A 27,000-nucleotide genomic window follows, 5' to 3' on the forward strand; every position below is an offset into this window, starting at 1 on the left:
AAACATGGGCCTACAATGTGAAACATTTGGAATGGGACTGGGGATCCCATGGGGCACAACTAAGTACTTGAGGCTTTGGGGTCAGGCAGATCCGAACTTAAATCCTAGCTCCAGACTTGCTCATTGGGCATCTTTGGGCAGGTTGCTTACCCACTCTAAGTTTTAGTTTTCCCATCTATCAACTGGAATAAAAATAGTATACTAGGGCTGCTTTGAGGGTGCAATAAGTTAATGCATGTGAAGCACAGGGCATATACACATGTTTAATAACGGCAATTATTATTTATATTATCTTACAGGCAGAAGAACTTCCATTGCAAGGACACGGATATACTCTTGTCCATTGCCTTTCTTCCTCATTATTTCAGTGTCTTGGTTTTCCTATATGGAAGTAGCTTACTAAGTATTATTTTTAGTCTGGAGCCTAAGATCTTTTCAATCTGCAACAATTCCAACAGAAAGCAGCTTTTCTCAACCTGCCTCTCTAGTTCCATTGTCAATTTTTGCAAATTACATTTTAATGTTGCAAAGCTCTTGCAATTTTTCTTAAAGAAGTTGTTCCTCCCCCTCACACTTTTTTATAAGAGAAAGAAGAAGAAAATGAGAAACAGCTCCCTTGAAATAGCGTGACCTGACATCTCCCAAACCAAATGTGACCATGAAAACAATCTCAGTTACACACAACCTTCTCCAACCGAGTCTCAGTCAGTATGTTTGGGTATAATAAAATGAAGTACTCCTGGTTAGGAATAACCTATCTTGTTCTAGATTGTTTCCTTGAATTATTGATTGGATCAGGCTATACCTAAGTACTTTGTGGGGATTGAGCCTTGAAATCAGTGTTGTGGATATAAAGAAAACATCCCCTAGCCTTAACATAATACTCCCAGGTAATTTCAGAATTTAGAGACTCACTGCGTAGGAAAGAGATCTTGAGAAGCCAAGAATAAGTTTGTTGGAGTTTCCTGAAACACAATACCTCTAAGTAGAGATGGTCAGTTGCTTGAAAGGGTTTGTATTATTGTTAAAATTGTAGGAGATATTAAAACTTCAGAAAGTAAGGGATAAAACTAAGACCACATATAATTCCCAACTGAAGGTTAAACTTTTCTAATTCTTTTGCATTTTAAATATATTTTAATATATTTACATATGTATTAATATAGAAATGCATATATATAACTCATGTATATAAATTTATTTTAAATTATTTCCTGCTTCATATGGTTGTACACTCTGCTTTTTTACTTAATACCTTGCCACAAATGCATTACATACTTTATGTATAATGTTCACCCAACATGTATTTATTGAATATTAATAAACACGAGGCCTTTGTTCATGTCTTTAATACAGTGTTTGATGCTTTTGTAAAATGCTAAACAATAAATATTCCTTCACATGGCTATGATTTTTTGAACCATGCCCTATTGCTATTTCTAACTTTTTACTTTTAGAAATACCATTTGTTGAATTGTCTTACCTATATGTAGAACCTCATCCCTTATTACTTCTTTGAAATACAAGTCTAAAAATTAAACTATTGTGTAGTTAAGAATTTGAAAAGAAACTGTGCAACCATCTACCGTCCCTCACCACGGCAAACCGCGATCACTTGGCCTCCGCAGCGCGCGCAGATACTCACCTATCCAGAAGGGCTTGCTTCCACTGAAGTCCCAGAGCCACCGCATGTGCTGCCTGGACAGCACCGTCACTAGACTGCCCAGGTGCCTGCAAGCAGGGAATGCAAAGGAGAGCAGAGCGTCAGTGACAAGGAGGAGTTCAAAGTCTCTGCGGACACGCGCATAACAGACATCAAACTCAGTTTAAAATAGAAAAAAGTACATATGCAGTAAAAAACTTACCTAGATTTTAATACTCTTTTTTTTTTTTTAATTTAGTGAGTATCCGCAGGGTAAGGTAAGTGCCTAGCACAGAAAGGAACATTTTATCATAATATCTGGGTGTTACACCACAAATTCATAGGTTTTACATATATTTTTTAGAAAATCAGCAATTGCTTACTTATAAAGATTAATTAATGTCAAAATATTACTCCTCTTATAGGAAGTTTATCTCTAAATGGCATAAGTTTGGCAATTATCCAGTTAATTTGTTCCATGAGGTAACCCAAACAATGCAGATAAACTTACTGGAGGCCTGCAGGTTGAGCCTGGTGTGTTGAGTCAAACACCCAATGATTGTGGTCCTTGATTGTACTTGGTGAGACAAGTGTGGCCTCGAGTCACACTTTCATACGTTGTATAGAAGTTAAAGCATTTGTTCTTAAAAATATGCCCCCTGCCTACAACAGAACTGTTTTTGTTGTAAGCCTAAGGTATATGGCAGAATGACTTGACTCACATGTATTGTGAAATGATTACCACAATAAGTTAACATTATCATTTCCTAAAGATACCAGAAGAAAGAAAAAACTTTTCTGTGTGATGAGAACTCTCTTAACAACTTTCTCCTAAGCCACAGAGCATTGTTAATGACAGTCATTATGCATTACATTCCCGAGTTCTTACAAATGGAAGTTTGCACATTCTGACAACTTTTACCCAATTCCCCCACCCCACATCCCCACCCATGGTAACCAAAAATCTGATCTCTTTTCCTATGATTTTTGTTTTTGGTTTTTAGATTCCCCATAAAGTGAAATCATATACTTGTCTTCCTCTGTATGACTTAATGCCCTCAAAATTTATCCATATTGTCACAAATGACAAGAGGTCTTTCTTTTTTTATGGCTGAATATTGTTTCATTGTATACATGTACCACCACTTCTTTATCCATTCGCCCGGCAATGAACACGTACATTGTTTCAATGTATTGGCTGCTATGAACACGAGAGTCAAATGTCCCTCCAATAAGGTGTTTTCATTTCCCTCAGATATATTCCCATAAGTGGGGTTGATGGATTGTATGGTAGCTGTATTTTTAATTTTTTGAGGAGCCTCCATACTGTTTCCCACAGTGGTGGCATCCATTTACAATCCCAGTAAGAGTGTGCAAGGGTTTCCTTTTCTCCATATCCTCGCCAAAATTTATCTTATCTTTCTGATGATAGACATTCTAACTGGCATGATAATTCCTTAGGAATTATTTTAGCAGCAAACTGAATTATTCCTATAAGCAATACTTGATTGTGTCTAATTTTCCAGCAGGGCTCATTAAAAGCTCTTTAAAAATGTTTCAAGTAGAAAGCTATAATTATTTTCTTATTTTTTTTTAGAACAGAAAGTTTCCAACAAGAAACAGAGTCACCATGATCTTCTTGCATGATTAATATTTTCAAAAATAGAAAAAAATTAGTAATACTTGGATAAGTTTAGAAAACTGTTGAATTTAATTTCATTCATTTTGCCTATGTCTTTCCAGACTTCAGATCTATTTCTTTGCTTTTCCAGATCACATACAGTGAATATAATTCACCCATTTCTTAATGTTTTTCCCCCACCAGTAACAGCAGTTTACCGTTCTATAATGCACTGGCACTTCTAGGTCTTCTGAGATATGTAAGGCTCTGTACTCCTTTTCCAAATGGCCTTCGGCTGCTGTAGCTGAGTTTTGTGCCTTGTCTCTGATGTCATTATTCACTGTCAGCTCCAGTCTGACAGTCCAGCTGATATGATAACAGACCTTGTCCCCAGCCCCTCACATCCAATATGGTCATTCTAATGTGCCGAGGGTTAGAACACAGAATATCATGTGTGTGAAATACAGACCGAGGGAAGGCTCCAGGGACTTCCCTAGTCTATACAGTATACTGGAGAGAGCGTGGGGGACCTGGCTTCCACCTTCTGCCCGGCCCCTTCTTCCCTTACAGATGTAACTTCAGCCTCGTCTCATCATCAGGAAGTAGCAGGTTTTATTTAACATCTCCTTCTGCTTTAAGATTTTTAGACTATTTTTGAAAGAGACTATAAAATCCATTTTAGTTGGTCAAGTGCTAGTTTGACTCCCTTTTTGACTCTCAGGAAACAAAACACAACAGATTGAGATGGGGAAATAGCTTAGTTTAGGATAGGTAAAATATGAGACTACAGTTATTTGTAAAAAAAAAACAGGCATTTGTATGTTGATTTATAAAAATATAATATCTATTTATGCTCATATACATATAAGGTAGGATGGTTATTAGATATGTAGATATGAATATAAAGAGAAGAAAAAATAAAATACAGAGACATCCATGCAAAAAAAATCTTTGACAGGCTTTGAAATTTTAAGTCATTCAAAGTGTAATATTTACAAGAGAAGCCTTAATGTTTCTAGTTACAGAAATGCACATCTACTTTTCAAAACTTTCTAATTAAGGATAGATATATTTCAGAGTCACTGTTTAAGGATAGGTCAGCAGGGGTTCCAGACGCTCCTGTGGAAAAACTAAACAGCTTCAAAGATAATGATCTATAATAATAGAATTATCAAATGTACGGTGACAACCTAAGGAAGTGAGCAGATGAGATTACAATATGTAAATTCCAGAAATACCCAATCTGGCAGTCTGGCTCCTCTGGGTTAGAAAAATAATAAAATGCCAACGGGGAGGAAAGGAGATTGGAGATAAAGACTGACTCGAGCTAGTGATCTCATTAGGGACCAGGGATAAAGTAAAAGTTGCTGCCCCTGAAACCCGGATGCTGTGAATGACTGTCTATGGAGGAAGTACAAGCAGTGAGGGAGGCCAGAGGAAACACAGCCCAGAGCTGAAGAATGGTTCCTGAGGCGTACTGGGTGCATATTAATTCTAGATCAAAGGCGTACTGGGTGCATATTAATTCTAATTACAGAATCTAAGCCATCTCACAAACATATTTCATAAGAAAGTAAACATCCAGGTTATGAAATGTGGAAATTATAAATTTTTATACCACAGAAAGAACTGATAATTCCCAGGGGAATACTCATTTTCAAGTTACATGGGTTGGAGAAAAAGAGAACAAAATGAACAGAAAAAATAATGGGTGAAGGGAAGCAGGGTGGCCCATAGGATGGATGGAAACAGGCTGAATGACAAGGGAGAAATTGGGGTTCAGAGGAAAATTGTCCAAGGAGGTGCCTTTGCATCCCAAAGATATTCCTCTAAAAATGACTAATGCAAAAGAATGTGGAGATCTTTTATTTTTTCTTTTAGTTTGCTTTTTATCTGCTGCTGGACAGTTTCTGAAATGCCTGTAACTAGTATTAACTATTCTTGGAGTACTCATTCTTGCTGTTCTTCTGAAATAAAATGCATACTGAACTATCATACCAATGAAATCAGACAAAATATTCATACCCATTCTTTCCATTAAAGTTTTCAAATTAGAAACTTTTAATGATATTTTAAAAATCTCATACCATATATATTTTCTTTGCCTCTCTTATATATTTCCCAGTCAGGGCACATGCCTCTCTTATATACACTGGAAAGCTATAAAAAATGGTATGTGATAGATGTTTTAATTTCTGGATCAATATGGTGAATGGACGATGTATAATTGGAAAATATTTATATTACTGATAAATACATAGTTAGTCACTTCATACAATATGATGAAAAACTCCAATTGCTCCTAAAAACCCTTGTTTCTCAATTTTACATCTAAAAAGAAATCACAGTTCCAGTTTAAAACAATTCTGAGACCAGAGTTCATGAGAATATCCTCAAAACGTTATGAACAAATTAGTTCTGACCTTGCTTATTTCCTGTCTGACTTGCTAGATATGATCACTAGTTTCCTTGAATTAATAGGGGAGAGGGGAATTTTACATTTTTATAATAGTTTATTTTAGAACAAAATATCTACCCATTTATACTATTTTTAATATTATTTATGTTTTTGTAGTTACAATCAACAAATATTACTTGTAACTCTTATTATTACACTTAGCTCCAGAGAACTTTTTTCATTTTTATGTTTTTCTCTTTTTTTCCTTTTTATTGAATTTATTGGAGTGACGCTGATTAACTAAATTACACAGGATTCAGGTGCACAGTTCTCCAACGCAAACACTGTGTTGTGTGTTCACTGCCCCGTCAAGTCCCCTTCCATCACCATTTACCCTCCCTTTACCATCCTCCCCCAACTCCCACTTCCCTGGACAATCACCACACTGTTGTCCACATCATGAGTTTTTTTTTCTTTTTTGCTCAATCCCTCCCCCCACCCAGCCCCTCAACGCACACCCCACCTGCCATTGTCAGCTGTCAGCTTGCTCTCTATCTATGTGTCTATTTTTGCCTTGTGAGTCCATTTTTTAATTGAACATATATAGTAAGACATCAACTCAATGAAAGGTAAATTCTATAATTTAAATTCAGTGACTTTTACATTCTTTTTTCCCTTTTTTTCTTAATTATTTTTCAAGTACAGTTTTCTGCCTTTTACATTCTTGATAGATCTTTGTGGGAAGGGTTATGTGGAAGAAAATTATTAGGACTGTATGACAACTTTACTGATGAAAATTGCAGGATTTAAGGACTTTTAAAGAGTCCTTAAATGTCTGTATCTCTGAAGTGCATTGATGATATTGGGTTGTGGGGTCAATACCAGGGGACAGTACTTAAGATTGTGACCTGCTCAGCAGTAAGTACTCAAATAAATAATTATTGGATAAATAAATCTATCATCTCAAAACTTGATCGTACCTCAGGTTTGCCCCCAACAGGTTATTTTGATTCTAACCCAAAGGAAACTTCAGATTCATAATTTCATTAAGAAATCCCAATACGTCTTTGCTATGAAAGATACAAAATTATTTACACATAGTTTTGAAAAACTGTTTTGGGTTAGCCTAACACAAAGTTAAAATGAGAGTCCTTGTCAGTATACCTGAGATGAGAGATGCCTGAGTATAATAAAAAAAATTATGTCCTCTCTCTCATTTATTAGCTCGTTATCCATAGCTCGTATAACCATAAGCAAGGGATTTTGCTTCCCCAAATGTCTTTGTAGTATCTGTAAAATGCTGATAATAACACCTGCTTTTCTCACCAAGGTTATGGGAGGACCAAATAAGCTAGTAAATGTGAAAGAATTCTATAAACTATAACATGTAATATATAGGAAAGTGTTACTGGCAAAGAGGCTTGTAGAACTAGGTCAGGCTAGGGTAAAAGGGTCATGGGGTCAAGGTGCTTCAAATCAGGTTGTAGATGAAATCTTAGATCAAATACTTGCGGAAGTAGCTAGGTTTTCCAATTAATTTGGGTCTTAATTGTATTAGAGGGTAAATGAATTGAAGAATAGTATAGGTATATGAAACAAACCCTTTGTAACTAGTCTTACTCACCATGAAAATCCAGCTGCAATTAGATGGATTGATAAAATAAAATAAACAGAGATGTTGGAGGACAAATACAGAGTTGTCAACATGAAGTTAACAACATGTGAAGTTGTCAACATCAACAATATTACTATGAGTTGTCATAGAAATGATTTTTGACACCAAAGAGCTAGAAGATGGTAATCTCAGAAGAAAGAATACTTCTTCTAAGAAAAGACAGTTGGTGACCTTCCACCAACATGGATGAATGGATGGAAAGATATCACTTGACCCATATTGTACCTATTTTTCTCATAACATTAAGAAGCAAGTAAAGCTTCATTAAGGCCACTGGAGTTCCTTGCACTGTTATATAAACCACTGGGAGATGAATAGTGAGGCTTTCTCTACACCTGAAGTTTGAGGTTCTGTTTCTCTGCTCATCATACTTTACTGCTAAATCCCAGCAGAAACTGCATTTCTGCACTTGCCCTCATTTTTGTCAGTAGAGACACCATATCTTTCCCTCTGTAGCATGTTGTAACCTTGTCCTTACTAATTCAGAGAGTTTTGACTCCATATCAAAGTCTTTCCTTAAGGAGGAAAAAGACCCATTCCACTATTTTTAAGACAAACATTAAAATAGACGTTTGGACCCTGGACCGCCAGAAAGATGAACACGCAGGTCCTACAGAAAGTAAGCCTGGAACATCACTATAGGCAAAAATAACAAAACTAAAGTCCTACTTCGAGCACATCATGAGAGGACAGGGTTCTTTGGAAGGACAATAATGCTGATAAAAATAAAAGGCAGCATGAAAGGATGCCAACCAAATAGTAGGTGGGTTGACTCCATAAAGAAGCCATATTCATGAGTCCACAGGTGCTGAGCCGGGCTGCTGAGGACAGGGTGTTGTAGATAATGCTCATTCGTAGAGTCACTAGGAGCCAGAGCCAGCTCAGCATCATGTAACAACAGGGACATTGGGTTACTTCGGTGGGAAAATGTCTTCATTGTTGTTTAACATATAGTATTATGCGAATAAATGTATTTAAACAAAAAATATCAGTAGGATTTTCTAAAAATTAACTTATTTTGCCCTGGCTGGTGTAGCTCAGTAGATTGAGCGCTGCCCTGTCAACCAAAGGGTTGCTGGTTTGATTCCCAGTCAGGGCACATGCCTGGGTTGTGGGCCAGGTCCCCAGTAGGGGGCACACAAGAGGCAACCACACATTGATGTTTCTCTCCCCCTCTTTCTCCTTCCCTTCCCCTACTCCTAAAAATAAATAAAATAAGTTTAAAATGTTACTTATTTTATGCCACCAACTTATCAACAAACACATGAAAGCCACTGACTGACCTCTATGTTACCTTTACTTATATTTAGGACATGAAATACATCAGTGAAGTAAAGCATGGTTAATTTGATCAGTTTTTAAATATATTTTTAAAATATCCTGTTAGCTTTTTAAAAATCTAGGTATAATTTCCACACATTAAAATGCATACATTGTACATTATTCAATCTGATTAATTTTGACAATGGTATATATCCATCGAATGACCACCCAAAGCATCCTCTATTATCCAGTCACCCCACAATTCCTGCCAGATATAACTAGTTTTTATTTCTAATAACAAGCAATAGATTAGTATTATTTATTTATTTAATTCAATCATATAATATATATTCTTTTATGTTGAGTTGCTTCCTTCTTATTAATGTTTTTGAGATTTATCCATATCACTAGAAGTTTTAGAAGTTCATTCTGCTTGACTGTTTATAAGATAACTTATCAAAACAGTTATTTACAGTATGCTTTTTTGATAGAGAAAACATAAAGAACTCCTATAAATAAAAAAAGACAAATGACCCAAACTATTATTATTATAAAAAGGATCTTTTATAAGAAATTGTTGTGAATGTCTTTTTATTTTAACATGTATTTTTATTTCTCTTGGGTATATTCTTAGGAATAGAATTGCTAGATCACAGGGTACATTCATGTAAGTAAGTTTTAAAGAACCTGCTGGACAGTTCAACCACCAACAAAACCTTAAAATTCCATTTGTTTTACAACACATGGTGTTGTCTGTCTTCATGATTTTTAGCTCTTCTAATGGGTGTGAAGTGGTATTTTATTATAATTTTTATCTACATTTTCCCAATGTCCAGTGGTGGTGAGCACTTTTTTCAAGTACCTAATGACCAACTGTACATTTTCTCTTGTGAAATCTCCAAGTCATTTTTCTTAAAGCAGGTTGCCTTTTTTGCACCTGAATTGTAGGAGTTTGTATTATCAAGAGATCTTCATCAGATATACACTTGAGATTAGCTTTTTCCAAGTATGGCTTGCCCGATCATTACTTTTTATCAGTGTTTTTAGAGAGCATAACTTTTTAAATTTGATAACATGCCAGATCTAGTGGGCACCCAGAAGGGACTTCTCTGGTCTCAATGTCCAGCCATCGGGCAAATTAGTCTAATTATATTGTTTTGGATAATATCCAGGTAGGCAAAAAAGGAGGGTCAGGGATACTTACAATTTTTAAAGTCCTTCTTAACTACATAAAATTTGTTGTCATTATTTGACCACAAGTCACCCTTCTTTGAGTGTTCTATTACCCAATGACCCTTTGTCTACCTTGTTTCATAACCATCAATGTTCCTTGCATTGTCATAGGTATGAAATTAAACAACCCCTCATTGCTTACATGTTTTTTAAATCAACAAGCAGTAATTTTTATTAATAAAAATTATGCTAGAACCTACAATGCTGCTAACTCAGAAAAGCTCTTTCTGACTTTCTCCAAAAGATGGAGATAGAGAAGATTGAGAATAGAAATGTGGCAGTGATACATTTTTACCATAAAAAAGCTAAATCAAAGGTCAGCCTCAAACCCATCCTGAACTACAGAACTCTCTCTGGGTTCTTAAAACAAAGCCAGGTAGGTAGGTGTTAGACACTCAACAATTGATTGAATGAAGCAGCCCTATAATAGTTCCATGATTAAACAAGAGGGCACCAGAAGAAAGCCCAGTGAAATGTGAAACAAGGTCTCTTACTGTTCCCTGCAAGCTCTGGCAGCTGTGTCCCATGTGCCTTTCTGTTCTGTGATCAAGGAGTGGCAGTAGCCAGAGTGACGGTGCCACCCGGCCGGACAGGACTTGTCTTCCGCCTCCTGAAAAACAGTTGGCAGATTTCACGTCATAATGGTCTTTACAATCTGGAGTCTGTTCTCAGCATAAAGAGTCCTAGGAATCCCTTAAACTGAACAGAGTAGTCCTGTCACCAGAAAGGAGGTCAGCCCCAATCTCAACTCTCCACCTTCAGAAACTCAATGGCTTCTTACAGAAAACTCTACTAAAGTTAGCAGTTTCAATTTTATACCTTTGACATCCTGATCATTAAACAAATGCTTCTTAAACTGTATTGATATAACAAATGTATTCTCTTTTTCTTAAATTCCAGAACTGTATTAATATAACTAATGTATATTGTGACTTCTGAAGTGCCACTCGGGCCACTGTTCTTCGTTTCTCCTTCAAAGTGTAATAAGAGCAGGCAGACATCACATGAGTTGACGGGACGTTGCCTCCTTCTAACCTTAACACAAGGTTCACTGCCAGTAAAGGTACCTGGCTGCTCAGCCTGTGTCCCACCTTGGTTTGGGGGCTCCAAGCTGTCCAGGCCACCCCATCACACTTATACAGCTTTTGGAGGCTTTCTTCGAAATGGAAGAGTCCCTTCAGTTCCAGGGTGCAGTTCTTTGGAAATGAGGACACATGGCTCTGTGGGAAACAAAGGACCATTTAATGTACATTGATCACACCCCCACTTGGCGTACTCATTTGATGAGCATCATTTGTGCTGAGTAAACGATCCCCAAGCTTGAAAGCTGTGTTATGGCTCAGGAAACAGCTTGTTGCAAGGTGAAAAGGAAGTAAAAATGTTTTCCTACCTGTCTGGGGAAGTGTGAGTTGGTTGTGGATTCCACCTTATCTGCCTGAGGCAGTGCTACCCCTTTGATTGCCATCTGTGGCTGACTCGTGAGGGACGCTTTGGTCCTCCTTCTGTGCACTGGGGACCTGTCATCCTCCAGTTGCAGGGAAACCATTCCGTGATACTGAGGAAATCAATAAACAACAATAAAGAAAAACCAAACACCAAGATAGAAAACAAAAACATTTGTTGTAAAAATGAGTGCCTGAAAAACTGGATAAAAACAAAAAGGTTTTGTTTTTTCTGATCACCCAAGCCTCTAAAACAAATTTCAGAACAGAAATTTATAAAAGATATAAAAAATTGATTCACTGCTTTGCATCCATGAACACAAGAAAAGTAGCAATTCTCTCAGACTATGCTTACTTTATAGATGATGTCTGCTCCATTTCTATAAACAGAGGATGGATAAACCTGAAATCAAAAATATGAGCAAAATATGAACAAAACTGGCTTCAATAATAATTAGCAGTAGGTTAAAACTTTTCCAGTAAGATCTTGTTAATATTAAAAATTTTTTAATGTGTTTCTCAAGATTTTTTTGTCCAAATCATTGCAATTTTAAAAAACACTGCACCCATCATAGCTTATCAATGTTGACTCACACATTCGTAGCCCCAGGTAGGGAGAAAAGATACCCTTATTCTGCTGGTACACCTAGAGAGCACACCAGTCCAAAAACACAAACATATACACTCATGAGTGTGTGCCAGGTTAGAATGCTCTGTTAATGCAGTCAAAGCCATGGTCTCCACACCCAAGTAGGTAGCTTACTTAATCTCATTCTATTCCAGGGTCACAGATCATTCCCTCTCTGTCTTGATTACAAGAGGAACCAAAGCTGAAATTATATGGGTGAGTCAGCGTATCTATCACCTCAATTAGTACAACTAGTGAAGTGAGACAGCATTATGATACCTGCATACAAAAGGCACTGCATGATTGTGCAAGGAACTATGGCCCCTACTCACTATAAAAATCAAAACGGTTTCTTCAGTGCTTAGGAATACTCATTAATATCTTTTGATTCTTTTAATAGGTACTCCACACACCAAATCCCAGGCAGTCCCCATCCTTACTGTTTTGCCATTCCCTCGGGTCCTAAGCTTCATTCCATAAAGATCTGTAGAATCAAGACCCCGTGGGGTGTCTGCCCTGGTGACTGAAGGCCTCTTGGAAGATGGAACAGGTCTTCTTTCCAGACGAAAGGAACCAGAAATGGTGGGGAAGGAAGACCCTAGGGACAGCGGGTGCCAAATGCCCTTCTTCCGAGCTCTGTGCTTGCTGGGGTTGAAGGAATGTGGACGACGGCACTGTCCTGGAGGCATGCAAGATGGCAGGTCAGTCCCTGCATTTTACACTAACAGATAAGTGCTGACATCAACACAGCCCCTGCAGCAGCTTGTCATGAAACTTAGACAAATGGTTTTCCCACCAGATGTTGCCTTTTAGCCATTTGCCAGAAACTCCTTTACTCTTCAGCAGTTTCCACTGCACAAAGCTGTGCCCTTCTGCACATCTACAGTCATGAAACTGATTTCACAGACCACGAACAAGAACCATTGTCATGATTGCACATCACACTTATGCCACAACAGCCTCACTGCTGTTCCTGTTATAATGCTCCTCAATATACCAGGCTCAGTCCCTGGTCAGGTACCACTTCCCAGTGATCATCCTTTCCTCAGTCTCCTCGAGATAGAAACTGGAATTGTTTGTAGATGTCGGTGAAATCAAGTAACCACTATAAAATTTAGCATTCAACTGCTGCAGAGCAAAGATCCAGTAAACCTTAATGGAGCTACCTCTACTGGAAACACTGTCGATTAGCATGAAAAGAATTCAAACCCAGCACTCACATCTGGGTACTTTATACTTCAATTTTAAAGTGTGTACTTCATTTAGTTCATACACTTAATGTGACCAGCAAATGCTACTGAAAAGGAAATAAACTTGGTGGGGAAAGGAGGGGGGGCGAAATGTTGTGGAAATATGAGTACTATAAAAGAAAGACGTTAGTATCTATTTTATTATAGGATGAGAAAGAGGAGATAATAGATTTCAAAGAAAGAAAACATACGAACCATCAGGCATGGCAGTTATAAAAACAGCAGATTAAGAGCTAGCATGCTAACTGAACAGTCGTCAAATGTTAAATGGACAAATAAGAAGGCATTTGGCAGGAGAAAAATCAAGAGCACCAAAGACTTTGGCTGGTCTTTGTTTCACTTGGTTCACAGGTTGTTCCTTAGCATATACTGTCCAGGACCCATTGGGCCCTGCAGCCCAAAGTTATTCATTAATGTTCTCCAGCTGCTCCTGAATCCCCAAGCCAGCTCCCTCGTTCACATCTTTTTTTCTCCCATTCCTTCCTTTTTTAGACCTTTCCTGGTCTAAAAACACTCCAGTGGGGGCTCAGATTTTAGGCATGAAGAGCTCTTTAACAGAGGAAGATAATTACAGCCCTGCAGACTCTGGGGGAAAATAATTGTCCATAGATTCTCACCAACATTGTTTCCCCCTTGGTGAGAACAACAAACGGGTAGGAAAAAAACTAACTGCGCCACTGACTTGTTGCTTTTCTGAAAGGACAGTTCTTAGCGGGAGGAAAACCGCGTGAAGCAGAAACCAGAATAAAGGGCCTACATCGTGACGAGGTTGCTTTCTTGACAAGAAATTAAGCATTTTGATGTGAAGGCATTATCAAGCACATTGGCTGTTGAAAGCAAGCAGCTACAGCACTAGGACCGCTTCTGATTTCAAGATGAGGATCAAAAGAATACCTCCTTTTGAGTCCAAAATTTTCACTGCAGCTTTTGTCTTTGTGCCAAGAACTGCGTTCACCGGGGAGTTCAGAATTACTTCAAAGGCCTCATCATCCTCCTCTAATCCGTCATAGGTAATTGCTATATTCCACATCTTAGTTGACATTCCTACAAGAAGTAAACATTTTAATTACTCTTTAATTGCTATTTCAATCACCTAGGTGTCAGAGAAATATATTAATTAACATGTCTACAGCTTGACTGCAGTAGCCTGAGTGAGCTATTGTACTGCTACCGACTCACTGAGGTCCTGCTGTTCTCCCAAATAATATTAAAAGACCACATTTGTTCCTGGACAATGATTTCATTTAAATGCATGCACTGTAACAAAAAGTAAGCTGCATTTTGCAAGGGATGAACAAAAAAATGGTTAGTAGATGAGATCCAAGGTTTAATTTTTTTCCCAACCTGCCCCTTCTCTACTGAAGAGTAAACAAGAACTGCAATCTTAAAAGTGTACTAGTTTCAAAACTCTTACGATGCTGGTACAGACAGAAGTGATTACTGGATGATACTTCATGCTATTCGTGGAACCCTTGAAATGATTGATTTCTAGAGACAGCTGCCTCCATTGGCTGCCCCACTTCCTGAGATCTTTTCTAGCCTGCAAACGCTTTTGCTGATGATGTAATAGTCAGTAGTTTGATATCCCCCTAGAGAGAACTTACGGGCTGGGAGTTCCAGAAATAGACTGAGCTGATTTGTTATCATTGTTGTTTTCTTTCTGTCTGCCTCTGCTGATGGAGTTACAATCAGGCTTGGTTTATGTCACTTTGTGAACCTAATACTAAACAGTTTTGATGTTTCGAACATATCCCCAGCCTATCCTATCGGCACGAAGATGGGAGGCGAAGCAACATCCAAACACAAAATATTAAAGCTGGAAGGAACCTCTGATGTTGTCCAATCCTGACCAGTTTCCATGACGTGGATGCCAGGACATCCTCCTGAGTTTATTTAGAAGGAAAGTGGTGGCAAGAAGAAAGGAAAGCATTGTTTAGTGGAGGAAAAAGGATCAAATTTAAGGGGAGAAAGGATAATAAACTTACGGTTTAACCTTTTAGGACTAAGTTTTAAAAATCCTATAATTTACTTCTTTTAAGAGCTATTTAAGTGCTTTTATCCCCATGCATTCATCTGCGTAAACACTTAAACATTTTATTTCTAGCCCCCTGAAAATCTGAGTACTTTTCTCCTTGCAGATTGTTTTCTACATATTTTTGCTTCTTGGTTGTGCTGTCCACGTGATGGCCTCCTTCTTGATGGCAGGTCAATACAGACTTTGTGTCTAATCCAAGCCTAATCCACACCCAGTCAAATCCAGTGGAAAGATGAAACTGTTCACTTATCCTACCCTTGGCTGCACTTAAAAGGAAAAAAAGTAAGTGTATTTGGAATCATTTTATTTTCCAAAAATAGGCTGACAGCTAATTTCTTAGGCTTTCAATATCCACTGAGTTCTTAAATCAATTACTTTCATAGTTTGCAAAAATAGAACTTGAAGTATCTAACAGAAAATATTATATAAGTCCCACCACGTGGATAAATAAATCAATCCATCAAAATATTTTTACTTTGTGTCCATTATGTACTTACCTTTGCTTTAGATGCTATGGAGAATACAAGAGGTATAAAATAAGCAAGCCTGACATAAAGGAATTTAAAATCTCTTTGAAGAGATAAGATATAAGCACGAGGAAAATCAATTATTCAAGGCTATGTATGATTAGCTGCTGAAAGATACAGAATAGGCGGTCAGTCCTATATGTATGTGGGCCCCAGAGGTGGCAGGGTTTGGAGGGAAGACATGGGAGGACAGCAGATGCAAAGGCAGGAAGACAGCAAGGCAGTGAGTGGCCTTGATCAGGGAAAGCTGAGCAGGGTGGCTGGCGAGTGAATGGGGTGATAAGGCTGCAGTAGCAGTTTTTAGTGAGACTGCTGGACACTGACTGGGTGTCCACATTCAGACCTGAAACCACAGCAACCGGGAAGGCTCTTGAAAATGGATGTCTTGAAAAAAATGAAACTAAAATTACTATGTGGGTAGATTTAGGGGCTTGGGCAGAGAGGCTAGAAGATGGGAGACCACATAGGCAACCATTGTGATGAAATGGGCCTAGGGCAGTGAGAGGCTGGACAAGGCAGAAAACATATGAACACTAAGATTTTTACTATTCAGAGAACTGTTTTGACTCTCAAAGCTCATAGAGTCAATCATTATTCAAGTAAAAATCCAATACAAACTATATATATCTTCCCAAGCCTAACCAAAGCCTCTCTTATTTTAAGATTTTTTTTTAATGGAGTAGAACCAGGTGGTTAGAGAGAAACTGTTCCAATTTTCATTTACATGCTTCTGATGTGTTTGCCTGTATTTCAACTTTGTTTCTATGCCTACCAGGTGTGCACATAGGGCCCACTTTTTAGGTTAATGAGATTGGAATTAAGAACTTGTTTGTTTCTTTTTCCTTCCTTTCCCACTTTCAAGGTGAAAAGTATTTGTCAAAGTACTGAGATTATAAGCAATTGCAGAAGGCCTGACCTGGCCTCCTGTTCTCAAAAAACAAAAGGCGTGGAAGCAGAGAAGGAGGTGTCATCTTATGCAGACGTATCCCACTTTACAGGGTAGGTCATTCCTGGATGTTTTCCTACAAAGCAGATTTTACCATTGAATGACATTTTCTTGATGTTTCTCAGTGAATGCCACCTTAGAGATCTGGTCCTTTGGAAAACCTTTTGACTCTTAGGAATGATAGTGTTTCCATTAAGAATGCAGAAAACCATTCAAGAACACATTTTAAAGAAAAGCAATCACTGCATTATGAATATCTACACTTTGACTCCCATTACACACAAAAGCTGACTGCAAAGCAGTCCAGGTCAGTTTTTGGCTCGGTACAATGTCGGCAAGGCACTGCAAGCTTCCTTGAGTGTAGCTCACTAGCATGAAGTCGCTCAGTTTCTCTCCAGCTGCCTCCCAAGAACTCTGTAACCTCATAACCCCCCACCATCTTTGATTTCTCACTCTCTGTTTCTTCTCCAATCGTGGAAACTGCTGTTTTTAAAGAAATGGACAGATTGCATGGGCAAAAGGTGTGGGTGTGAGGATGGACACACCAGATCCAAAAGAGGCAAGGGTTAACAAATGGGAGTAAATAAATACTTACAGGATCTGTGGACATGGCAAACTTAAAAAAGTCTCTAAAGCAAGACTTCAGTTTATGACACTGTGTCTGACTAGTAAGTTCCTAAACAATGAACAACCAAGTGTTGTTTCATTTTCATTTATAAGATGTTTATTTCTTTTTCTTGACAAGTCTAAATAATCTCTAAAATCATGATCATTTAGAGTCCCTAGAAGTCATTAGTATCTCCTCAAAACATCACATAAACTCTTCCAGACAAATGGGTATTTATCTTATCCAGTGGAATCTCTAAGAAGTCGCTTTCAGAGATCCCTCTAGTGTGATACATTCTAGTTTCTATAATCCACACAGAGCATCTGGTAAGCTGCTCAAGTCTACTGAAAGCCAAACCACTCTTAATCTTGTAACAAATGGGCCTCAAATAATAAAGATGACATATGACAAAGACCCTCAGCTCTCAAAAAGTGGAAAGGTGGCAAGTGCCTTAATGTGAAGTATGAAAAGGGGGTATTGCCCTTGACCAGAACGTAAGAGACTTCTGCGACCTGAAGACAAACAATAAGTACATAACGGGAATACGTCTCTCACAAAGTGTGCTCAGCCTAAGGAATAAACTTAACGCAAATCAGAAACACATCACAGGAAGGAAGCCAACAACAGTATTTGGTTTTCTGCAATGTAAATTTAAGCCTTATTGTGATAGGTTGAATTTTGTCACTCGAAAGTTTGTATATTGAAATTTTGATTCCCAGTATCTCAGAATGTGACCTTATTTGAAAATAAAATGGTCTTACAAAAAGGGGAAATTTGAGCAGAGACACACCTCCAGGAAAAATGCCGATGTGGACATGAAGACAATAGAAGCCAAGGAACACCAAAGATTTTAGCACGCCACCAGAGAGCAGACGAGAGGCAGAGAGCACATTTTCCCTCACAGCCCTGAGAAGGAGTCCACCTGCCAAAACGCTGATTTTGAACTTCCGGTTTTCAGAACTGGGAGAAAGTAAATTTCTGTTTTTAAGCTACCTGGTTTATGATTCTTTGTTAGGGCGGTCCCAGCACACAAATAGTGCTCAAACATCATGCCACCTGTGATGCACAGCAGAAATGCATTTCTTTTCTATGTTTAACATTGAAGTTGTCAGTTTTGGAGGGTTGGTGGTCTTTCAGCCATTTTGTTTTGCCTTTGCCATACAGCAAGAGTTTGGACTTGATGGTGTGTTCTTAGAGCACACAACACCTGCTCTGCAGGGGACCACAAAGCTTTAGGTCCCAGCTGCTTCTCAAGGCCTTTTCCATTTGCCCCTGGACAGGTGATCCAGAGCAGAAGGAAGGAGGGAGAACCACGCTGAGCAGTTAGTGACAACTACCTGCCCCCACTGTCAGAAGCCAGGGAAAGAAGGCACGGCTCCAGCCTCAGTGCTTTAAGCACAGTTCCCAAAGTGGGTCCATCTGTCTTTCAACTGAAAGTCCCCTTCTTCTTCTACCTGCTGAGGATTCTGGGAAATCTTCCAGGATGGTCTTTAGCCAGAACAATGGCTCATCCTTTGGGTCCCAATGTGCTGTTAGTAAGTTGTTTTCATGTCGGTATTTCCCACCTGACAGAACATCCTTGAGAGCTGGCACCATATTTTGGTGTTTCCTTTTGCACCTAGCAAATTTTTTCACAAATTGAATAGAAATTATATGCTATCTAATTAAACAACAATTTCCCCTGGAATCTCCTCATATCAACCTATTTTAACAGAAATAATTAAGAAATTTCTTTTAGAATCCATGTCACTATAACATTCTGAAAATGGTCCATCAAAATATGAGGCAAACTTTTAAATTATTTTAGTTTCTAATCATTTGTAAAATGACATCATTTTTTCCTGGATTTCTGGATGTTTGCTTTGATACTTCATATTTTCATTTGTTATGACCTCATTTTGAATAAATATTCACTTGTAATAAAATAAAATATGAAGGGCAAAACCTCAAGTCCAAACCAATGTCTATCAGAGTGGGGCGATACAGTTCCCTGAGCGCATCTAGTGGGCTGAAGCTGCATAATGTTCCGTCCTCTCCAAAATCCCCAGACATTCCCACAAGGACACGAAATGAACTGCAGACACCAAGCATACCTGGGTCAAACTGAATCAGTTTAGATGGAGTCATGGTAAAATCTTTTCCAATTGTAGCTGACAGTTGGTTGACCTTAAAAGGAAAAAAATGCCTTTTTTAATGAAAATAAATATTCTATAACACAGAAACCTAGTCTAGTCTTATACTAAACTCTCTTAAAATCTATTTTTCACATAACATGTTTTTTTATTATAATAAACCATGTTTGATCTGAACTACATGGATCTCCCTTAAAGTTAACATTTTTAAAACTACTATCAATGGAAGTAAAACTTTTTTTGGCTTCTTCTTTGTACATCATTCAGTTATTAGAGAACGTAACATGAATTTGAAACAATATTTTTCTCTTTGTTACAAGTAAGGTTTTATTTCATTACCTTCCCTTTATCCCAGCCTTTTTCTAAAATAATGCCCCAAAGCCCTGGCTCGTGTGCTTGGTGGATCGAGAGCCAGCCTGTGAACCGAAGTGTCACCAGTCGGATTCCCAGTGAGGGGGCACATGCCTGGGTTGCAGACCAGGTCCCCAGTTGGGGGCGCATGAGAGGCAACCACACATTGACGTTTATCTCCCTCTCTCTCTCCCTTCTTTCCCCTCCATCTAAAATAAATAACTAGAATCTGTTAAAAAGTAGTAAGATAATGACTAAGAGAAAGGGCAACGGAGGAGTGAAGAGGAGAAGAAACGCAGGCACTCTGACAACCTCCGCGCTGATTGGTCGGCCAGCTCGGAGGCCTCCTCCAGCTCCGAGGCCCTGAAGGTCTTTAGACTACACAAGTTGAAGCAAGTCTGCATCCTTTTCCTGTCTGAATGAAATCCTCCCTCTTCACAGACACGAATGAAGACTTCGCGGGAATGACAGACCTGGTGAGCAACCCACAAAAGCAACCCACACCCAGAATCCGGAGGCTCTATCAAGTGAGTTGCAAAACCCCCCAACTTGCTCTAGTTTAAAGAGGCTGTTGACTGATCCTCTGTTCCTTATTCCTAGGGCCAAAAACCAGAGGTGATCTAAACATTCTAGAGCCATGACCTTAACTTCCCCCAGAGATAGCCTAAATATGTGTATATTAAGAACAGTGTCCTTGCCTGAAAAAGAGGGCATCACATGAGAACCCCGTGCAAAGCACAGGCAGCTGTTACTTTTGGACTTTTCTTAGGTATTTAAGATGGTCGGGAAAGTGAGTTAATATATTTCTTCCCTTTCTTACAAAGGAATGAAATGTGTGATTAAGAATGCTAAAATTCGTATTTTTATGGCCTCAGACATTATCTCCAATTCTGATCAAAGGCTCTGCCATCTGCCAAGGGGTCTGCAGGGGGAACAGTTTGCTCAAGAAGGGTATTACCTCCTAAAATCCCATTTGCTTTTTGCCTACAATGCCAAGGCTCCTCCTGAAGAATCTTTCATCATGGAAAGGCAGCCCAGCATACACCTGTAGCCACCATATGCCGGAGTTACACAGCCCGGCATGGTTCTTGCACGTGCAATTACCTGGTATTTACTGCCACTGAGTTTACAGGATCCTACGTGGGAAAAGAAATGGGCTGAGGCAAGGTGGTTGGAGAATTCAGTCCGGTGAAAGTGCAGGATGCAAACCCAGGCAAACGACACAGGTAACATGCTTTCTCTTTCCCTACACCCAGTCAATGAGCCAGTAAGCTCTGGCATGAATCAGCAGGCTGTGTGCTGTGGACAGAGTTGTCCCTGCAGGACTCAGGCTTGTGTTTGATGAAAGTCTGCACATTCAGCTGGCTGGTTCACGGTGTGCATTCAACTTAAGGAGACAAAAGGTTCCATGTCACACCACCTATGTTCTTTCTGCCTGGCAAGGTGAATGGTAGTGTGGCCCAAAACTCCAGACTTGAGCATATGGTGCTTTTAACAGAGGACCAAAGGACTATGAAAAAGCCACCCAGGCAGATTCTGTCTTTTCCCATAAACAATCTGCCAGAAAGCTGTAAGGCATACTGCATTGTTTAATGTTTTAACAATAAAGCACCCACAAATTTGGAGCAAAGTACCTGTGTCTACTGGAAAGATAATCACTGAGTCTTGATATGATAGAATTAGGTGCACAAGGTTCTGAGGATGATTTGAATTTATTATTGTAATTGAGACTTAACTGACATGCCTAGAACCTAATACCAGGGTCCCTTTCATTACATTGAGGAGGGGGTTCTTAATGCTTTTTTGCTGTCTTTAGTACATAAAGAGCTTTTCATGCTTTCATTCTCTTAAAGTGCTATTATGATAGTAACTCCTAGAAAAAAAAAAAGCCTTGAATTCTAGAAGCCATGTCAATAGAAAGGAATAGCAAGTTGACTAATCCCAAAGTGATTATGGAAAATTCCTTGTATTGCAGGGTGCCTGTATTGAAATATGCTCTTAATTTTGCATGACTTGGGGACTCTTAAGATAGGTTTGTCCCTTGATTTGCCTGATCTACTGAGACCAGAGGAGGTGATCTGGTACATACTAAAAGGAGGCCATTTGGGGACTGAAATTTGCTCTGGGGACCTCACAGAATGTCCTGCCTACAGCGTTTCTTTCCAAAACACAGTGTGGCCCAAGTTCACTAGGTCGGATATATCTCCCCATGAAATCAAACTTCAATAATTAATAACCAGGCTTAAAAACTAAAAAGGGTTAGAAATACCACATCCAGGAGCTAAGGGAGCTAGATACAGGGTGGAGGGACAAGACGATCTCATACCTAGGATCTCCAGATTAGTGTGGCACACCCGCGATTTTAAATTTCCTTGGTCAGTCGGATTGGTTCTAAAAACATTATCAAAGGCACCAACCAGCAACCTAAGTTGTAGCTCGACGGTTTCCATTTTGGAGTTGTTACCTTTACACTCACAAAGGCCGAGTCCATGGAGTAGCCCCTCCTGGTGATTTCCAAGGGCAACGTGCCCACGTTCTCACAGACCTCATATTCAGTCTGCGACCACTCAATATGAGACCACTTCAGTTCCAGACTGTGCATGAGAGAAAAAGAAAAGGGAAAATCATAAGAAATGCACACACATGTCTCTAGGGGCCCTCTGCTGGGTAGGAGACCGAACCCCTGCTCCACACGCTGGTGTACCTGGCGGACACGAACGTGCTTCATCAACCTACACCAGCACTAGAAACCCTTCCACTTGTTCGCTGCATTTCAGTTCACAAAGCACCTGTACTGACATTATCTCACTGAACTCTCTCTTACCACAACACCATGAAGTAGGCAGAGAAATGATTAGAATTCTATTTTACATATGCAGACACTAAGGTTAGAAGACTGTTAAGAGTTCCTACATGATTAATGACCAAAAGGGAAAAAAAAGGCCAAAACTTGAGTGTTCCGAAGGGAGAGGGAACAGCAGAGGTGAAGCTCAAGGAGACAGTCACTTTTGGAAAGGACGCTGAGAGAAAACCTTCTCTCTTATCTTCTGGCCTTCTTTTATATATATATATATATAATAAATTTTATTTAGTTACTTTTCAAGTACATTTTTTAATCTATTTCTCCCATCCCACCCCCCGCCCTGTCTCCCCCCTCCCTCCAATTTCCCCTCCCCCAGTCCTCATCCCTGTGTCTTTCATACTTGTTCCTCAAAATTTTGGCCTTCTTCATCAGTACACCAGGAACTGTTCTCGACCCAGATCTCTCCTGAACTTGGGTTCCATTAGATAACACATTATTTTTTAGGCTGTGCCTATGAATTAAAATGTGTAGGTGTTCTATAAGCATCATCTGTCCCTTCTCCTGTGCCCACACAAGGGCTGTACTAACCTGCGCCTCAGAAGCAGCCGCACCACTGAAGAATCTAGCACAGTGCCGCCCCTTTCCCCACCACATCTTCAGAGAGCCCACCATTTGGTGGAGACCATGTTCTCTAACCTTCACAGGGAGAGAGCCTTTTTGTTTTTTCAGAAAAGAAAACTGAGCCTAAGAGAGATTAAATAACTAGTTCGGAGACAAAAAGCTATGGCAAAGCTAACAGATAGCAGAGACGACATTTCCAGCACACGTCTGAGGCCAAAGGCTTATTCCTCCTCTACTGTCCTTCTTCCCATTTGGAGTTTATGACTCTTGTGTTTGAGCTCAAGCAGAAAAATACGATTTTATCTTTATCCCAAAATTGTTCCCTTTGTGAGGTTAGAAAAGTTGAATTATTTTCCCCAAACATTTCCATCCAAACATGTTTTCCATGTTTTTTACCCCTGTAAGGTTCAGCCATGTGCAAGGACACACGCACCCTTCACCAGGACGGTCTACCTCACATCCATGGTTTTCTTTCATGCATTTTCCTTCACTCTACAAAACCCACAGTGGTTGCTGTACCATATTTTCAAACTTCCAATTGGATTCATACTCTTTCCTTTGGATTCAATATTTCTTAAATATTTTTTCTTGCAGAATTAGAAATTCTGGGTGCCCCCGTGGGAAGTACGGAGTTCTCAAGTCCCACAGCTTCCAGGGTTTCCTGGGCACCATTTATGCCAGCAAGGATGTCACTCTCTCCTAACCACACCATGTTCTTACACCAGTCATGGGTCACAGTTGCATCCTATAAAGTTTACTAGCACAATAGACTCACTAGCCCTGTCTCCTGCTCCAGCAACTCTGGGCCAGTGGGGCAAGTGTGGGAGTGTGGAATTATTTCAGAGGTTCGGGAGTTCCTGTGACCATATGTGTTTATTTACCAATAGATGTGAATTTATTGCTACTAGCAAGCTGGGCTCCATAAAATCGGGACATAAAAACAAGACCCTTACATTAAATAGTATTAGAAACCTCATGAGTGCTTAATGTACCTGAATTTAAACCTGGCTTGAAACTGATCAAGAAATAAAGAAATAAATGACTATGCTTTAAAAAGCACAAGGTAACAAGTAACAAAGATATTATAAATGCCAACAGAAATAACATTTTATTGTTATTCTAATTAATTATGTTATTATTCTAAATAACATGTTGCAAAGAATCCCAAAAGGATCCAACTAAAGGAGAAAGAAAATCAGCAAAAGAGATTGGGGAAAAAGACAAAAATATGAAACAGGAAAGAGAGGAAAGCAATGGGAACATGTGAAATAGATAAATATGGATGAATCTCAGCTAAGTTTCAATAAGTTGCAAGTAAGTTACAATGTCCAATCTCCTGAGAACTTATCCATTGCTAATGCGAACCATGACAAGCAGAAATTCACCAACGTCCAGAAAAATATTTGAACTGCAAAGCACTTGTATGCCTGCGGGATAAGCGCAACACATGTGCTCGATGTTGCTGTTGTTGTCTGCAGTGCTGCATTTGAGAAGACTTTTCTGCACAGAGACTATGGGTGCTTAAACTCTACACAAACACCTGGAAGAAACGTAAGAGGTGTAGTCAATCCCTTGGAAATTCTCCCTACTAGAAGCCATACAGCTGCATGCTTGACATCATGGAGGTAACTAAATGCAGGAGCCTGTGAGAGGAATTTGGAAAGCTCTGGATGTGTGGGTGTCATGCAGACAAGGGTTGGTTCAAACCTGCAGATATTAATGATCCCTACCTTCCACTATTACCATTAAGGAAAGCACGTTCTAAGACTAGAGGTGAAGTTTCAGGACGCACTTTGTGCAAAACCCATATGGTGATCGTTTCGAGTCATTTAGCGGGAGGCGAGAACTTGGTTAGCCCCTCAGCCAGGCTTTCTCAACCTTGACACTGTCAGCATTCGGAACCAGATACGGCTTGGTTGTGGGAGGCTACGCAGTGCCCTGTAAATTGCGTAGCTGCCTCCCGGGGCTCCACCCACTGACGGCGGTGGCCCCGCCCCTCTCAGTCACTCACAAGGTCTTTCCAAACATTTCCAACCCACTTGCTCCTTGGGGGAAGTCATCCCCAGGTGAGAAAAATTTCTCTAAGTGATCTGGGGGCAATCTTCATAATAGAACATTTGACTTAATGTGAAAACACAATTTTGGTTCCCCAAAACACACAGGATGAAGTAATAGAGATTAAATTGAATTAGAAGTTAGGAGGCTTCTGGTCCCTCTGCCACGCGGGGACTCTAAGTCAAGCACAAGAAAAGCTGTTTAAACACTCAATTTAAAACCACAATCCGCCCCCCAAGTCCAGCAGTTGTGATTGCCCTTATCCTGACCAACTTTCTCATTTTGCAAAGTATGTATCACATACTTTTTAAACATACTATTTGCTTTACTTAGATACTGTGTGCTCCAAATCAAAACGGACGGTTCACTGATGTATTTCCAATCCCTTTGTAGAGTGAGTAGGATATAGTAAGTGCTCAATAAATATTTGTTAAATGAATCTTCTTTAGCTGTCTGTTTCCTAAGCTCAGTTGAACACCAAAGTGTTTTTTCTCCACTGCCCTATGAAAATCAGATTTCACACAATTTGAAAAAAATGCGAGGTTAGTATGAGCCTCACATGCTCCTTCTAGCCCTGACTTATTTGCCTATCATTGGGCTTTATTAGAGAGAAAAATGACATTGATAAAGGAGCATTCTACACACAGTATGATTTCTCAACACACGCATGCCATTTTCTAAAGCGTGCGCATGGTTTCCAACATTTGGCGATGTCTGGAGAGAGCCTGGATTACCACGTGGGAGGAGGAGGGTAACAGTGGCACTGGGGGCAGGGGCCTGGGCCGTTGCCAAAGGCCCCGCCGTGCCCACTGCCCAGCCCACAACAAAGAATCACCTGGCACAAAATATCAATAATGTGGAGGCAGAGGCCTAAGTATACGCTTTCTGATATTTCATGCTGTGGCTACTTGATTCATTTTTATGAAGGAGCCATAAAGTTGAAGAAACATTTATGAAAAAAACTCCAGTTTTGGATTTGGGACCTTAATCCAGGTTAACAAGAGTGTGTGAAAAAGGTCCTTCACTGCTCTGTGCCTCGGTTGCCTCCCATCCCTAAGTGTAATGATCATGAGTCTGTACTTCAAAGGAGTTAAATGAACCTTAATGAATACCCATTAAGTATCCTTAGCTCCTCAGTGAAAGGTTTCATAGAAGCTAAAATTGTGATGAAATTATTCTTATAATGAGATCTTCATCTATAATCAAGTAGCATATGACTTAAGAAAAGTGGGATGTTAAAAAATATTTTTCCAAGTAGTCAATCTAAGATTTATCAGTTCAAAGAGGATGCTATTAAGCTCTGTAATCGAATGCTATGAACACCTGTGTTTTCATTTTTGTCTTTTTCTCATGGCAACAGGGAAATGGCCGTCAGCGGGGAGGCAGCGTGGTGAGCACGCCACCAGCGCTGTGGAGTCGGGCACATCTTGTTAGTGTGTGATTATGGTCAGTTACTCAGTCTCTCTGGGCCTCAGTTTTCGTTATCTTTACAAGGAGGAGAATTGTACTCATGTCAAATGATGAAAATTAAAATTTGTTAATATGTATAAAGCACCTGTACACAGTGGGTGCTTAATAAGTGCTACTTCCCTTTCCTTCCTCTGTGCCTTCCTAGATCGAAGCTGGAAATAACTCCAACTTCTGGCTTGCTACCAGCATGAGAGCTTCACCCAGTCAATTGCTTCAACCTCTTCCCCTGCAAGGTGTTTCATAAAAGCTGCCAAACCATTGCAAAGTTCACCTGTTAGACATTCCTTTTCTTTCTATTCCT

The 27,000-nt window shown here is 39.4% G+C and overlaps 1 protein-coding gene across 8 annotated transcripts in view; it reads right to left on the reverse strand.

Annotated features, from left to right (window-relative positions):
* Window positions 1-27,000, reverse strand: part of FREM1 (FRAS1 related extracellular matrix 1) — a 183,984-nt gene that overhangs the window by 14,619 nt on the left and 142,365 nt on the right. For 7 of the 8 annotated variants that reach the window (XM_053656310.1, XM_053656308.1, XM_053656306.1 and 4 more), the window contains 9 exons: window positions 22,215-22,344; window positions 19,361-19,433; window positions 14,047-14,196; window positions 12,343-12,581; window positions 11,630-11,677; window positions 11,223-11,387; window positions 10,924-11,052; window positions 10,327-10,442; window positions 1,646-1,731 (listed from right to left, as the gene is read on the reverse strand). In XM_053656310.1, the coding sequence (XP_053512285.1) occupies window positions 1,646-1,731; window positions 10,327-10,442; window positions 10,924-11,052; window positions 11,223-11,387; window positions 11,630-11,677; window positions 12,343-12,581; window positions 14,047-14,196; window positions 19,361-19,433; window positions 22,215-22,344 (1,136 nt within the window). The remainder of the gene's footprint in view (window positions 1-1,645; window positions 1,732-10,326; window positions 10,443-10,923; window positions 11,053-11,222; window positions 11,388-11,629; window positions 11,678-12,342; window positions 12,582-14,046; window positions 14,197-19,360; window positions 19,434-22,214; window positions 22,345-27,000) is intronic. The other variant, XM_053656307.1, reaches the window with a different exon arrangement.

The sequence above is a fragment of the Artibeus jamaicensis genome, unplaced genomic scaffold (assembly GCF_021234435.1).
Source record: "Artibeus jamaicensis isolate MK-2021 breed Jamaican fruit bat unplaced genomic scaffold, CSHL_Jam_final scaffold_1964, whole genome shotgun sequence".
NCBI lineage: Eukaryota > Metazoa > Chordata > Mammalia > Chiroptera > Phyllostomidae > Artibeus > Artibeus jamaicensis.